The 16138-nt window shown below is 44.2% G+C and overlaps 1 protein-coding gene across 6 annotated transcripts in view; it reads right to left on the bottom strand.

The window, feature by feature from the left end:
• Positions 1-935: 935 nt before the first annotated feature.
• The window catches only part of LOC140733135 (uncharacterized), an 81545-nt gene continuing 66342 nt past the window's right edge, over positions 936-16138 (bottom strand). For 3 of the 6 annotated variants that reach the window (XR_012100229.1, XM_073056034.1, XM_073056031.1), the window contains 2 exons: positions 1505-1580; positions 936-1299 (listed from right to left, as the gene is read on the bottom strand). Coding sequence is in view for 5 of the 6 variants with exons in the window: in XM_073056034.1 (XP_072912135.1) it covers positions 1533-1580 (48 nt within the window). In the remaining variant the exon portion in view is untranslated. The remainder of the gene's footprint in view (positions 1300-1504; positions 1581-16138) is intronic. The other 3 variants (XM_073056033.1, XM_073056035.1, XM_073056032.1) reach the window with 1 other exon arrangement.

The raw sequence follows: 16138 nt of genomic DNA, 5'->3' as shown, positions 1-16138 counted from the left end.
AGGGGTTAGTGGTGGAAAAGGTGAGCAGTTTCAAGTTCCTGAACATCAACATCTCAAACAATCTATCCTGGGCCCAACACATTGAAGCAATCACGAAGAAAGCACACCAGTGGCTTTACTGCATTAGGAGTGTGAGGAGATTTTTTGGTATGTCACCAAAGACTCCTGCTTATTGCTACAGGTGTTTGGTGGAGAGCAATCTGACTGGTTGCATCACAGCCTGGTAACGCACAGGATTGCAAGAGGCTGTAGAGTGTTGTAGACTCAGCCAGCTCCTTCACAGGCACCATCGAGGCCATCTTCAAGGGACGGTTCCTTAAGAAGACAACATCCATCATTGAAGACTCACCATCTGAGCATGCCTTTTTTGCTTTACTACCCTCAGGAAGGAGGTACAGGAGCCTGAAGACCCACATTCAACAATTCAAAAACAGCTTCTTTCCCTCCACCATCAGATTTCTGAATTGTCTAAGAACCCATGAACACATTATTTTTTGTAACTTACAGTAATTTTACATCTTGCACTGTACTGCTGCCATAAAGCAACAAATTTCACGACCTTATAGTGAAGAAGTGCACTATAAGCCACGACAGTTTAAAGTGGAGAAGGAGCATTCAGGGCAGCAGACCCGACTTCCAGTTAGAGACAGAAACCCAACCTAAATGACGGAAGGAGAAAACCACCACACAGATCCTTCCCCACACCCGTTCCTGACCTCTTGTGCTATCAGGTGCTACCTACCCCACTACTCTCTGATCCCATATAGGCCACTTCAGAACCTGCAGAACAAGACTGGAGGCAGGTCCACGAGGGACTTCCTGAGAAGATATGTGAACCCTTGACCAAAGCAACGTGGCTGAAACTTGACTCTACACCTTCTCACAGAGACTTTGTCTGCATCACCCTGTTACTGACTCACTGAATTGACAATAGCTTCATAAAGAAAAGTGTCCTTTATTCAACTAAATCCTTATACAAGTAGGTGATTTCTAGCCCCAGTGTTTATCACAGGCCCCAGCAGTGGACAAGCAACATGGTAGAGTTACAGTTTGCATCAAGGTCTCAGGCTCCTTGTCGTATATCAGTCCATTGAAGTACCAAAGACCGCCCCATGGGGCTGACCCCACCTCCACCGTGACTGTGCCTTCCTTGAGGTTCCTGTAGTGCCTTCTCCAGTGGGAAAAGAGTGGCTCGTCCATGGGGCGGCAGGACACGGGAGTCAGGATGCTGAAGGAGTGGAATGCAAAGGTTGCCAGGCTGTTCAGGAACTGTGGTGCCAGGTGCAGGCTGTGGGCAGCCTAGGGGTGTGGGGAAAACACAACGAATATAGAGTCAGTACTTAGTCCCACTTACATTAACTCTTCCCTCTCTATCTCCGTAACTCCTCCCTCACTGTCCCTCTTCTGAACATTTCTGCCTTCCTCACAGTCTCCACACACCATTCGACCTTCACACATACCCTCCCACTGCAAAATCCAGCCCCATGACCAAGCTTTTACTCACCCATCCTAAAGGCTCCTACGGTTCAGATTCAGTGCTTGTCTGTTGCCACTTCAGTGAAGCACCTTGGGATGTTTCTCTAAATGAAAGATGCAAGGTAAATGGAAGCTGTTAGATGAGATGCTTGGGAGTTCCTTCAGAGAAGGCCTTCAGTTTATCACCCACATCTCCTCTATTTCTCAAACTTCCGTTCTTACCCTATCACAACCCCACCCCTCATTCAGGCAGAATGAGTGCGACAGTATTCCAGAGTCTCCACCTGGGGCTTGCTTGACTGACAGTAGTGAAAACCGAGAGGAAGCTACTGACATGATGAAGGAAGCCCTGAACACCACCGGAGATGCAGGACCTTCATTGCTATCCTAAATACAAGTGGCATAATGGGATGTAAGTAAGATCTCTTCATTCTGCTGCTATGGGTGTCTCTCTCTGCACTTGGGCCATCACCATACACTGTGACAGTGGGCAAATGGTGACCCCCCACCTACAGTTTCCCCTCCAAGTCATGCACCACCCCAACTTGACATATGTCACAGTTCCTTCACCATGTTTCAACATCTTGAAATTCCGTCCTCAACATCACCATGGCAACACCTTCACCAGAACAACTGGCAAACAAGTCACTGCCACCTCCTCAAGGACAATAAATGCTGACCTTGCTGCTGACAGCTACATCCCAAAGTAATTAGTAAATGAGGGAAAGCAATGGTCACTAGGATTAGAAACACCTGGCTGTATGTGAAATAAAATAACTCCTTCAGTTCTTTCAGTCAGCCCCATGTCTCCCATGCTTCTGCTTTTGAGAAGAAGGAAGGGTATGCTAGCAACAGAGAGAGTGCAGAAAAGATTCACCAACATGTTGCCTAGAATGGGTGACTGTAGTTATAACGAGAGCTTGGATGGGTCAAATTTATTCTCACTGGAACACAGGAGGCTGACTGTCTGACTATACTCACCATCATGATTATGGGGCATAGACAGGATAGGAAGTCAGAATGTTTTTCACAGGACAGTCTAGAACTAGATGGGATGGTTTTAACTTAAAGCGGGAGATTTTTTTTTTCCACACAGAGGTTATCTGGAATGAACTGCCAGAGGAAGTGTCGAAGAGGGAGATGTAATTATATTTTAAAGACACTTGGACCATCATTATGCCAAAAGATTTGGCAAAATTATCAGAATGTAATTATCAGCCTTTATATTAAAAAAATAAAGAAGATGTGGCAAGATGGAGCCTGATTCCTTTTTTCAGTCTCAGTTCAAGGATTGAGTCTATTAAAATGAATATACTGCCCAGACTGTTATATCTCTTTCAGACCCTACCAATAGAGATTAATCAAAATCAATTCAATGAATGGAACAAGATGCTATCAAGGTATATTTGGCAGGGTAAAAGGCCTAGAATTTGTCTCAAAACTTTGCAATTAGCAAAGGAAAAGGGGGGGGGGGGGGGGAATGGTGCTTGCCTTCTCTTAGAGATTATTATTTTGCAGCACAGTTGAGAGCTGTGATATGTTGGTGCAACCTATCATATGACACTCAATGGAAAAACATTGAGGAGCGGGTACTTCCCATCCCCATACAAGCAATTTTGGCTGATAACAACCTGCAAAGGTACATAAACGCTATTGATAACCCATGGGTGAAATTGACTCTTAAAATATGGAAAACTACTATAAAAGAATATAATCTAGAGGGAGATATGGCAATTCTTAAATAGTGTGCATATGACTCTGATTTTACACCAAATAAATTGGATGCTAGATTTAAGGACTGGACAGCTAAAGGAATAACAGTTCTTTGCAACATAATGAAAGAAGGAACACTGTTCAGTTTTGAAATGCTTAAAGAGAAACACTTATTAGAAAAACAAGATTTTTATCGGTATTTACAGATGCGACAATATGTTAATTAGACGCTTAAAAATGTAACCAAGGCAAATATATGCTTGATAGAGCTCTTTAGAAAAGCATATGATTCAGATAATGGTAGTAGAATCATTTCAAGCATGTATAAGGGGTTGTCAAATCTTAAAACACATTCAACTTCATACATTAAAACAAAATGGGAGAAGGAAAGAGGGATAATTATATCTGAGGAAGAATGGACAACAATATGGAGATATCAATGGAAGTGTACCAATTCACAGAAATGGAGGGAGTTTGGATGGAAAAACTTGATAAGATATTTTATTACACCCGCTCAGAAATCCCATTGTGATAGTAACCTCCCTGCTTGCTGGAGAAATTGTGGAAATCAAAATGCAAATCATTATCATATTTTTTGGGACTGCCCTGTTATCAAAAACTATTGGAGGGGGGATACACAATGCCCTACAAGACATCTTTAAATGTGAAATACCCTTGGAGAGTGAGACCATATATTTTGGATATATACCTCATGAATGGTTGAAAAGAGATAAATATTTATTTAATATACTGTTGGTGGCTGGTAAAAAGACTCTTACTAGGAAATGGTTATCACAGGAGAGCCCAACTTTAAATACATGGATGGAAATTACAATGGACATTTACAAAATGGAGAAGATAACAGCATCGGTTAATCATAAGCTGGAACAATTTGATTCATACTGGGAAAAATGGTTTAACTACACAATGCCTCATAGGCCTGATTTTATTCTCACAAATCAATGAATCTGTTGTAAAAAAAAAGATCACTCCCTACTTGTACATAGTTCTTTCCTTTTGCTTGTTTTTTCTTTCCACTCTTTTCTATAAGTGTATACCCCAGATAAATACTTTGTGGAGATTTTGTGATATATATGATTATATGATATATATGTACAATGTCTGAAATACATCTTATGGAAATGTTTATTTGATGAACTTCAATAAAAAAAATTACAAAAAAAATAAAGACACTTGGACAGGTAGTTAAGATAGGAAAGGTGAAGAGGGCTATGAACTTAATGCAGGCAAATGGGACTAGCACAGAGAGGCATCACAGTTGACATGAAAAGAATGGGCTGAAAGGATAGATTTCTGTGCTGTATGATTCTACAATTCTTTGAATATCTGACATATTCTGGCTATTTCAGAAAAGTCTCCATATGTACAACATAAAGTTACAGAGTCATAGAACACCACAGCATAGAAACAGACCCTTCGGCCCACTTAGTCCATGCCAAGCTATTAATCTGCCTCGTCCCATCAACCTGCACCTCGACCAGAGCCTTCCAAACCTTCCATTGATGTGCCTAACCACATTCCTCTAAAATGTTGAAATAGAACCTGCGTCCACCACTTCTGCTGGCAGCTTGTTCCACACACTCACCACCCTCTCTGACTGAAGTGGTTTCCCCTCATGTTCCCCTTAAATAGTTCACCTTTCACCCTTAACCCATGACATCTAGTTCTAATCTCACACAACCTCAGCTTGCAGTTACCCTATCTATACCCTCATTATTCTACAAGATATTAAGAGTGGACAGCTAGCGCCTCTTCCCCAGGGCACCACTGCTCAATACAAGAGAACATGGCTTTAAGGTAAGGGGAGGAAAGTTCAAGGGGGATATTAGAGGAAGGTTTTTTACTCAGAGAGTGGTTGATGCATGGAATGCACTGCCTGAGTCAGTGGTGGAGGCAGATACACTAGTGAAATTTAAGAGATTACTAGACAGGTATGTGGAAGAATTTAAGGTGGAGGGTTATATGGGAGGCAGGGTTTAAGGGTCAGCACAACATTGTGGGCCGAAGGGCCTGTACTGTGCCGTATTGTTCTATGTTCTATTTTTGTATACCACTAACAAATCACCACTTATTTTCCTATGCTGCAGGGAATATAGTCCTAACCTATTCAATCTTTCCCTAGAACTCAGTCCTGGCAACATCCTTGTAAATTTTCTTTACACACTTTCAACTTTACTGTTATCTTTTCTGTAGGTAGGTGACCAGAACTGCACACAATACTTCAAATTGGGCCCCAGCAATGTCTTATACAACTTCAACATAGCATTCCAATTCCTGTACTCAAAACTAATTAATGAAGACCAACATGCCAAAGGCTCTCTTTATCTACTATCTATTTGTGATGCCACTTTCATAGAATTATGGATCTGTATTCCCAGATCCCTCTGTTCTACCACACTCCTCAGTGCCCTACCACTCACCATATAAGACCTAGCATAGTTTGTCCTCCCAAAGTGCAACACCTCACACTTTACTGCATTAAATTCCATTTGCCATTTTTTAGTCCATTTTTCCCAGCTGGTCCAGATCCCGCTGCAGGGTTTGATAGTCTTCCTTACTGTCCACCACACTCCAATCTTGGTGTCAGCTGCAAATTTGCTGATCTAGTTAACCACATTATCATCCAGATCATTGATATAGATGATAAACAACAACAGACCCAGCACTGAGTCCTGCAGCACACCATTAGTCAAGGCTTCTAATCAGAGAAGCAACCACTGACTACCACTCTCTAGCTTCTCCAGCGAAGCCACTGTCTAATCCAATTTACTACCTCATCCTCAATACCAAATCACTGAACTTCCTTGACCAACCTCACATTGGATCTTGACAAAGGCCTTGCTAAGTACATGTAGGCAACATCCACTGCCTTGTATTCATCAACTCTTCTGGTAACTTCCTCGAAAAACTCTAAGATTGCTTGGACAAGCCCTACCATGCACAAAGCTATGTTGACTATCCCGAATCAATCCTTGTCTATCCAAATACTAATATTGTCCTGTCCCTTAGAATACCATCCAATAACTTTCCCATTACTGATGTCAGGCTCACCGGCCTATAATTTCCCAGCTTATTTTTAGAGCCTTTCTTAAATAGTGGAAAAACATTTGCTATCCTCCAAACCTCCAGCTCCTCATCCATTGCTAGGGACATTTTAAATATCTCTGCTTGGGTCCCTGCAATTTCAGCACTGGCCTGGCACAAGGTCCGAGGGATCACTTTGTCATGTCCTGGGGATTTATCCACCCTAATATGCCTCGAGACTGCAAACATCTACTCCTCTGTGATCTGTATAGAGTTCATGACCTCCCTGCTATTTTGCCTCACTTCTATAGACTCTGTGTTCATCTCTGAGTAAATACAGGTGCAAAACATCCATTTAAGATCTCCCATCTGATCTTCAAGAGGACCAATTTTGTCACTTGCAATCCTTTTGCTTTTAAGATATCTGTAGAAGCTCTCGGGATTCTCCCTCACTTTGTCTGCTAGAGCAACCTCATGCCTTCTTTTAGCCCTCCTAATTTCCTTCTCTAGTGTTCTCTTGCATTTCTTATACCCCTCAACTACCTAATTTGTTCCTTCCTGCCAGTAACTGCTAAGAAGCTCCTTCTTCTTAACCAGGGCCTCAATATCTCTTGAAAAGCAAGGTTACTTGAATCTGTTGTGCTTACCTTTTATTTGGACGGGAACACACAAACATTACTCTCACAATTTCACTTTAGAAAGCTTCCTTCTGACCAAACACGTTGCCTACAGACAACCTGTCCCAATCAGCACTTGCCAGATCTTTTCTGATACCATCAAAGTTGGCCTTTCTTCATTTTACAATCTCAACCCCTGGGCCAGGCCTATGGTTCTCCATAATTATACTGTACTGAAATTAATGGCATTATGATCACTAAATGTAATGTGTTTGCCTGCACAAACTTCTGTCACCCCTGTCTCATTCCCTAATAGGAGATCTAGTATCGCACTCCATCTATATTGCGACTTTTATGCATTGATGAAGGAAACTTTCCTGAACGCATTTGACAAACTCTATCCCATACAGCCCTTTTATAGAATGGAGTCCCTATCAATACGTGGAAAGTTAAAATCACCAACTATCTCAATTTTATGTTTCTTGCAACAGTTTGTGGTCCCTCTACAAATTTGCTCTTCTAAATCCTGCAGACTGTTAGGTGGTCTATAATATAATGCTATTAACATGGTCATACCTTTCTTATTCCTGCTTTCCACCCACATAGCCTCAGTAGACGAGCTCTCCAGTCTGAGCACTGCAGTAACATTTTCCCTGACTAGTAATACCACCCTTCCCCTTTAATCCCTCCTGCTCTACCAAATTTTCTAAAACAATGGAACCACAGAAAAATGAGCAGCCAGTCCTGACCCTCCTCCAACCAAGTCTCACCAATGGCTACAATGTCATTGTTCCACTTGCTGATCCATATCCTAAATTCATTCTCCTTTCCAACAATACTCCATGCATTGAAATATATTCAACACATTAATCACATCATGCTCGACCTTGCAATTCCTAATTTTATAGGTAGGCTTAACAACGTCTTTCCTCACAAGCACTCCAAGGTGGTATGAAAATCACTATTCTTCTGCAGAATACTAATTCCACACTGAGGGAAGTGCATGTGTGATCAAACTGTTGACCCATCTGATGCTTTATTTGGGATATTAAACCCTGGATCTCCACTGGGAGATACAACCACCAGATGTATTCCATCACACGTAATTAAGTTCAACATAATCCACTGCTTTGCAGCATATTACTGACTGATTACTACAATAAAATAAGGAGGGAGGAGCAGGCATAGCCACTCCCGCTCCCTCAGGCTTGTCTCCACATTCTGTGTGAACGTGACTGAGCTGCTGACAGCCACGCAGCTGGGGATGAGCCTAAGGAATCGCCAGTCCAATCTTAGTGCCAGGGTTTCGGGCCTTGCTGTTAGAGAGGGGAGTCTCCACCTCCTGCACTTACACAACTCAGCCACCTTAGGGAACTCCTGATGTCACCAAATCCAGTCCAGGAGGGGGAGATGTCCTCTGTACGAGTGCAGCCCTCCAGTTGAACAGCCCTTTCAATCTGTCAGCCTGGTTGGTCACTATCGTGGGTGCACTTTGTACATACTGAGTCTATCTGTGGACATGGAAGTGTACCTTCTCTGGACTACTGACAAACAGACTTACTCCTAGCTTGCTCCCTGGAAGCCTTTACTTAATTCCTGGCAACTCCCCAACAATGCCTGAGATAAGCCTGTTCTGCCAGCGTTTAGTTCATGGACAGTCTGTTTTAGCTATCCAGATTCATTAATCCCTCAAAATCTACTGATGCACCATCAATAACTCACTCTGAGACGTAAAAGCGAGGTATCGGCTTTTATTGACTGGAAGAAGGAACAAGCAGTGAGTGACCACCATACTACATCCTGGAGACTGAGAGGCCGGATTCAGACCTCCATCACCTTTATACAGGGGTCTGTGGGAGGAGCCACAGGAGCAGTCATCAGGGGGCGTGTCCAGACAGGTATATGTAGTTCACCACATCTACTAACCCCTCTTCTGAAATCATTAAGGAGCCATGAGGCCTTTAAACGTTCTCTATCATTTAATAAGATCGTGACCGATCTGGTCTTGGTCTGGGCCCCACATTCCTGCTTCTTCTCCACAGTGACTGGCTGCTGTTACTATAAAAGTTCTGCTTATGCTGGTCTTGACTGAATTACGTGCCTCAGGCCTCCCAGTGCCGGATGAGAGCTCCCTCCTCTCCTTCATTTCAAAAGAGCCACACATTCTGTAAGATTTTAGACCCACCCAGAAGGTGGATCTAAACTTTCAACTTTCACCCTGTGAAGCCCCTTCCGTTAAACTTCAATGAGATCTCCTCCGATTCCTCAAATTCCCAAAGAATCTCACCCAACCTGTTCTACTTTTTCCTCATAAAACATACACCAGACAGAGACACGGGCAACATGATCACACCACCGTTAAAGTATACAACAGGAATCTCAGCACTGAAACTTGAGGTGTACCACTAAAACAACCTTCAGCCATCATTATTTGCAACACACCCTCCCCAACCACCACCACCACCATTTACAGAGCCAGTTTTAGATCCGATTTGCAACACTGCCCTTGGAGCCCACGGGCTCTAACCTTTTGGCCTGAGCTAATGAACACCACCTAACAGTGGCCAACATCCAACACTGTTACAGCTCCAAATATGTCCTCCTCATTAAAACAACAAAACCTTGCCCTTGGCCCTGAGCCATAACAAAAACAAATTTCACGATTAGTGGAGTGGAAGCCAGCCCTTCCATTTAATGGGGCTTTTATGTTAACGCGTTGCACAGGTTAATTGGTTTGGTTGGTAGCCATCTCAGGCGCATTCACATGGTGATTAGATTACTGGCCTATTGTGCCAGAGGGAGAGCACAGGGTGAAATTCCACCTCAGCAGGCAGAGTGTCTCGCCTCTCTTATCAAATCAATGCTGCTTTTAAATCTCTGTTGCAGCAGCTTTAGCTCTGAATCATGTGTCTGACCTCCCTTCTATGGACTGAAAACTTCCCCCACTGGGACCTCGGCATAATAGCCAGGCTGTTGGCCCAAACGTGCCCCAGGGAGGACAGCACTGCCATAGGTGCTGCTGTCCTTTGAAAAGACATTAGATCAAAGCCCCCAAAGAGCCAGGCAGGGTATGGACAAGAGATCGCAAGATATTGATTCCACCAAAGAGCAGTTGTGCTTTTGCTGGTGTCCTGGTCAATATTTACACAGCCACTCCCTATTTCTCCACACTGGATGATGCAAGAGAGACAGCAGATGTTGGAAATCTGGAGAAGCACACAGAAGAGCTGGTGGAGCTCAGCAGCAATGTGAAACAGGAACAGAAAATGCTGTAAACACAGCTGGTCAGGCAGCATCTGTGGAAGGAGAAATGGTCAATGTTTACGGTCTTCAACACTGCCAGATATAGGCAAGAGAGAGAGAGAAGCTGGTTTTCAGTAGGAGGGAAACTGAGGCAGAGGTGTGCAGATCAGAGGAATGTCTGTGATAGGATGAATCAAAATGGTTTAATGGAGGGCATTTGTTGTTCTTTACCATGTCTTCAGGGGCATTGGATGGCAACCTTTAGCAATTTTTGTCTGTTCTTTTACGAGGCCGAGTTGCTAGCTCGAAACTCAACCCAGCACGGATGGAAAGTGTGCAAGGAGCCGGCCGGATTCAAACCCGGGACCACTCACTTCGAAGTCTGTTGTGGCTGGCTTATGGAGGGCACTTAACAGCACGTTAAGCTCCTTTTCATGCAAGATTCCCTCACTGCTGAAACATTCCCTCTGCACCTCCTCCAATGCAATCGTGCCCTTCCTACAACATGCTAAGCAGAACTGCACACACTGTAGCCTCACCATGACTTTCCTGCTGAAATATTCTGTGCCAAAGCTAATGAGTGTAATCACCTGGGATGACTTCTTAACCACCTTAACTATCTGTGCTGTTGTCCTTATGGATTCTTGGATGTATACACAAACACCCTTCCATTTCTCAGGTCTCCCGAGGGCCTTACTAGTCAGAAAAATATACATTTGTTCTTTGTTAGTCTATTTAAAATGCATGACCTTTAAGGCTACATCCACACTACGGCAGATAAATCCGTAACCGAAGCTTTTTCTCTTCGTTTTTACCCTCCATTCCACACTAAAATGGCGTTTTCGTCCCCCGAAACCGGAGCTTTTCAGAAACGCTTTCCAGGCTGGATATTTTTGAAAACGCTGTTCGGGCAGATCAGTGTGGACGGGGTAACCGGAGAAAGCCAACAGCTGTCCGTCGTTTTAAGTTTTTCTAGTCTGTAACTACACAAACGCGCACTTTTACAGCGAGATTCGACACTAAACATGTCGCTTGTTTTCGGTAGATGTGTCCTGCGCATGTGCAGGAGGAGGAGATTGAAATTAGACCCAAAATATCAACTGTCCATTTCCTTTCTTATATACTGCCTGGTCCATTGATTTTTTTTAAGAGATACAGCATAGTAATGGGTTAAAACACAAAAATACAACTGCAGATGCTGTGGATCAAAGATGTCCACCACATCTGCTCCCGGGATGAGGCTTTCCGTTCCAGGACTTCTCAAATGTCCTCTTTCTTTCAGGATCGTGGTTTCCCTTCTGGCGTCATCAAAGATGCCCTCACCAGCATCTCCTCCACTTCCCGCACTTCAGCCCTTAACCCATCCTCCCGTCACCACAACAGGGACAGGGTTCCCCTTGACCTCACCTACCACCCCACCAGCCTCCGGATCCAACACATTATCCTCCACAACTTCCGCCACCTTCAACAGGACCCCACCATCAGGCACATCTTTCCCTCCCTACCCCCCTCAGCTTTTCGCAGGGATCGTCCCCTCCGCGACTACCTGGTCCACACGTCCCTCCCCACAGAACTCCCACCCGGCACTTATCCCTGCAAGCGCAAATGCTACACCTGTCCCCACACCTCCCCCCTTACCACCATTCCGGGCCCCAGACAGTCCTTCCAGGTGAGGCAACACTTCACCTGCAAGTCTGCTGGAGTTGTCTATTGCATCCGGTGCTCCCGGTGCGGCCTCCTCTACATCGGCGAGACCCGACGCAGATTGGGGGACCGCTTCGTCAAGCACCTCTGCTCCGTCCGTCACAATAGACAGGACCTCCCGGTTGCCACCCACTTCAACTCTGCCTCTCATTCCCATCGAGATATGTCCATACATGGCCTCCTTTACTGCCATGATGAGGCCAAACTCAGGTTGGAGGAGCAACACCTCATCTTCCGTCTGGGTAGCCTCCAGCCTGGTGGTATGAACATTGAATTCTCCAATTTCCGGTAATTCCCTCCCCCTCCCCCTTCCCCTATCCCAGGTCCCTCTCTGCCTCTCTCCCCTTTAAACTTTCTGCTTCTTTATCTCTACAGTTCTTTCATGCTTATCCCCTCCTCTCCCCCCTTTATCTTTCCTCTAATTGGTTTTCTACCTGGTGCCTCTAGGCCCTACCCCCTCCCCTATCTCTATTACTGGGCTTCGGCCCTCTCTTCCCCCCCCCCCACCCCCATTCCTGATGAAGGGTCTCGACCCGAAACGTTGGCTACTCTTTTCTCACAGATGCTGCCTGGCCTGCTGAGTTCTTCCAGCGTTGTGTACGTATAGTAATGGGTTGCCTGGCCCATTGAGTGTTTTAAAGAGATATAGCATAGTAGTAGGCTGCCTGGCCCATTGAGTTTTTTTTTTACAGATACAGTATGATAGCAGGCTCCTCCGGCCCAACAAGGCCAATCACAGTGATGTGACCAATTAATTTACCTAGTCCATACATTTTTGGAGTGAGGGAGAAAACCCATGTAGTCATGGGAAGAACGTACAAACTCCTTACAGACAGTGGCGAAATTGAGCCCAGTGCTGTAATAGTGTTATGTTAATGCTACCCTACTGTGTATCCTAGTGTTGCTCTAGATTCCAGGACCTGTAGTCTCATGAGCCTCCCTGCTTACTCCCGGCCTCTCTAAGGGCAGACTAGCAAAACATGTTCTAGCTCAGTTGCTGATCCATCCCAAACCACCCTGTCTCACTCTTGGATCCCCTCCAGCCCCACATTCACTCACTGACTCATCAACACCCCAATTTCACTCACTGAACCCTCCTGTACTACACCCCAACCTCACTCCCTCCCAGCTCGCCAACCCTTGTTCTCTCCCCTCCATACTGTCCACTGACCTGACTGTGGGCTCCGCTTCAAGCTGCAAAGGACTCAACAGCTTCTGCCCCCTCCAGACCTTGCCTTGTACAATGTAGAATGTGGAACATTAAACAGGAACAGGCCCTTCAGCCCACAATATCTGTGCTGACCGTGATGCCTAATTAAACTAACCCCATCTGCCAGTACATGGTTGATATCCCTCCATTCTGTGTATATTCATGAGTCTGTCTAACCGCCTCCTAAAGACCCCTATCAACTTCAGTCCTGGCTGTTACGTTTACAGCCATTCTTAGGTGCCACTGAAACTTGCAGCTGTGAGTGCCCCATTTGAATATCCATTACTACACAATGCAGCAACAGTCCCATGCATCCATTAGGCCCCATGAGAATTTCTAGACCAGCCAGAATGTGACTTAAGACAAAGATCATTTAGCTACAAGCCGCAGAGAATAAGGGGGAAATGAGACTCTAGACCACATCAGCACAGCATCCTATGATGACCATTCAACAAACCCGAGCCTGGAACGGCAGATGGCATATATTGCAGGTAGTTACTGCAATTCATATTTCACAGATAGATGCTGCATCTTGTGCACTCTAGATCTTTCTCGCAGCTTCGTCGCAGGTTATTATTGCAGCTAATGTTGCAGGTTGCTATCTGAACGAATGCAGATAGTTGTTGTTGCAGCTACTGTAGATTGTTTTTGCAACTTCCATATATCGCAGGCTGCTAAATGCCCAAATTAAACACTGGTTGATAAGAACCACAGCTTTAACCAGTAAGTAGGAATTCCATGAGTTTTTATATCTTGTGACATCAAAATCTATTTATTGATCTAATACAATCTAACATGCACATCTCGCATGTATATGCTTTGTGGGCCGAAGGGCCTGTATTGTGCAGAAGGTTTTCTATGTTTTCTATCCGTGAGTTTGTGTCTGTATGAGTATGTTCAAGTGTAAGTACTCTGTATATGTGTGAGTGTGTTTATGTTTCCTTGCAAAATGTCTTTCTACCACTTCACTATTGATAGCTGATCTTAAAACAAATCAGCGTTTGGACAGAGGTCTGTGTTTTTGCGTGTGCGCATGTGTTTCTGTGCATGTGTGGCTGTGCGTTTGTATGCGTGTTTGTGTATGTGGGATTTGCTTGTGAAATGTCCTCCTATCTCTGGATGTTGACAGTTATTTTTTCAAACAAATCAATGCTCAGAGATGAGAACGCACGTGTGTGTGTGTGGCCTTGTATAAGTGTGTGTATGTGTACATGAATTGGCATGTGTGAATGTGTATATGTTTGCATGTATACAACTATGTGTGTGTGTCTGTGTGGGTTTATGTCACATGTAGTGACAGGAGAGGGGGAGAGAGGATGACGACTGCAAAGAAATAGTCTCACTGAGAACAGTCAAGAGAGCGGGCAAGAGGCAAAGAAAGCTAAACGTACAATACTGAGGGTGTGACGAAGCAAACGAAAAGGGTAGAAAGGAAGGACAAGACAGAAAAAGACTGAAAATATAGGAACTGGACAAGGAGACATAGAGAGAAAAAATATACAGGATGGCAAAGATAAAACGTCAGGAACTGAGGGAGTTTAACATTCAAAAGACTTATCAAGAGGCCCAATCTGCTTGAGCATTCACAAATCACAAAGAAAGTTGAGCAGCTTCAAGAAAACACTGATTAAAACGAAAGATGATATCAAACACTGTTCACTCATGCAAAGCTGAAAAATCATGCTCCATCTGGCCAGTTATTGATGTTCAAAGCTGTGAGCATGCCTGGTGAATTTGAGGTCATTAACCCAGAAGTTGCCTTTGTAAATCTCGGACAGGTTGCACACAGCTCTCACCCCTCAGGTAGGGTAAATGACGGATCAGTACATTGGACATCCAGCTCATGAGGTGAGTAACACCAGTAATGAGAAGTGGCAACACACAAAACTAGAGTGTGTACTTGCAAGCTTGAAGACACAAAGACTGAAACACTGACCCTCCGTATCCTTCTACGACTGCACGACCCACGAGTTCATTCAGCAGTTTGTTTTTTCCTTAATTATCTTACAGTGGAATAGCTGAGTCTAAGGAACAAAGATGTGAAGTGAAGGTGGAAGAAAAGCGATAAAGATACACCATGCTACTGAGAATCAACTGTTTCATTCCAAACCCCGAAAGTTGAGGAAGCTGATTCATTAAGTGAATTTAAAAAGGAAGTAGAATTAATTTTGGAAAGATCAAGGAACTGAAGGTTATGGCAAACTGAAATAAAAGAAGTTGAGGCCAGACTAGATGAGCCAAGACCATATTGAATGGTAGGACAGTTGATGCTTTAGCTAAAGAGCCTTTGTCCAAATGAAAGGTTGCAATCTGAAACAGGGACTGTCCAATTCCTCCACAGATGCTGCCTGACCCTCTGAGTTCCTCCAATAGCTTGTATTTTAGTTCCTGGTGGAACTTATTAGTAGGAACTATTGTGGGCCGGCTCCTTTAAACTCTGATAATCTGCTATCCATTGCTTAGAAATCCCTATGGTTCATCATCTGGCTCATTGGCACAATTTTCACTAAAGGTCATTCCCTTTGAAGCAATCCCCAATTGTCATTCCCTCTATTTTGGGGGGGAATCAATGCAAATTAACTTCAGAGTTAAGATGATTGACAGCATTGCAAAGGATTCCTGTTCAACTCAAAAATGCCTAGAGATATGCTCCGAGCCCAACACCACTCATCAGCTTATAGGAGTATGATAGATTAGCTGGTTGAGTGGTGTCGTAGCAATAACCTTGTACTCAACATCAGTAAGACCAATGTATTAATTTGTGGACTTCAGGAAGGGGAAGTTGAGGAAACACACACCAGTACTCATTGAGCAGTTAGCAGTGGATGGGCAGTTTCAAATCTCTAGGTGCCAACATCTCTGAAGATCTGTACCGGGCCCAACATATTGATGCAATCACAAAGTAGGAGCGGCAGTGGCTACATTTCATTAAGAGCTTGAGGAGACTTGGTATCACCAAAGACCCACAAATTTCTACAGATGTACCCCATGGGCACCACGCTCCCCAGCATTGAGGGCATCTTCAGAAGGAGATGCTTCAAAAAGGTGGCATCCATCATTAAGTTCTCCATCACCCAGGATGTGCCCTCTTCTCATTGCTACCTCAAGGAGGACATACAGGACCATTTCA

The sequence above is a fragment of the Hemitrygon akajei genome, chromosome 9 (assembly GCF_048418815.1).
Source record: "Hemitrygon akajei chromosome 9, sHemAka1.3, whole genome shotgun sequence".
NCBI lineage: Eukaryota > Metazoa > Chordata > Chondrichthyes > Myliobatiformes > Dasyatidae > Hemitrygon > Hemitrygon akajei.
Note: the sequence above shows the minus strand (reverse complement) of the source record. Positions and strands in the feature narration are given on the sequence as shown.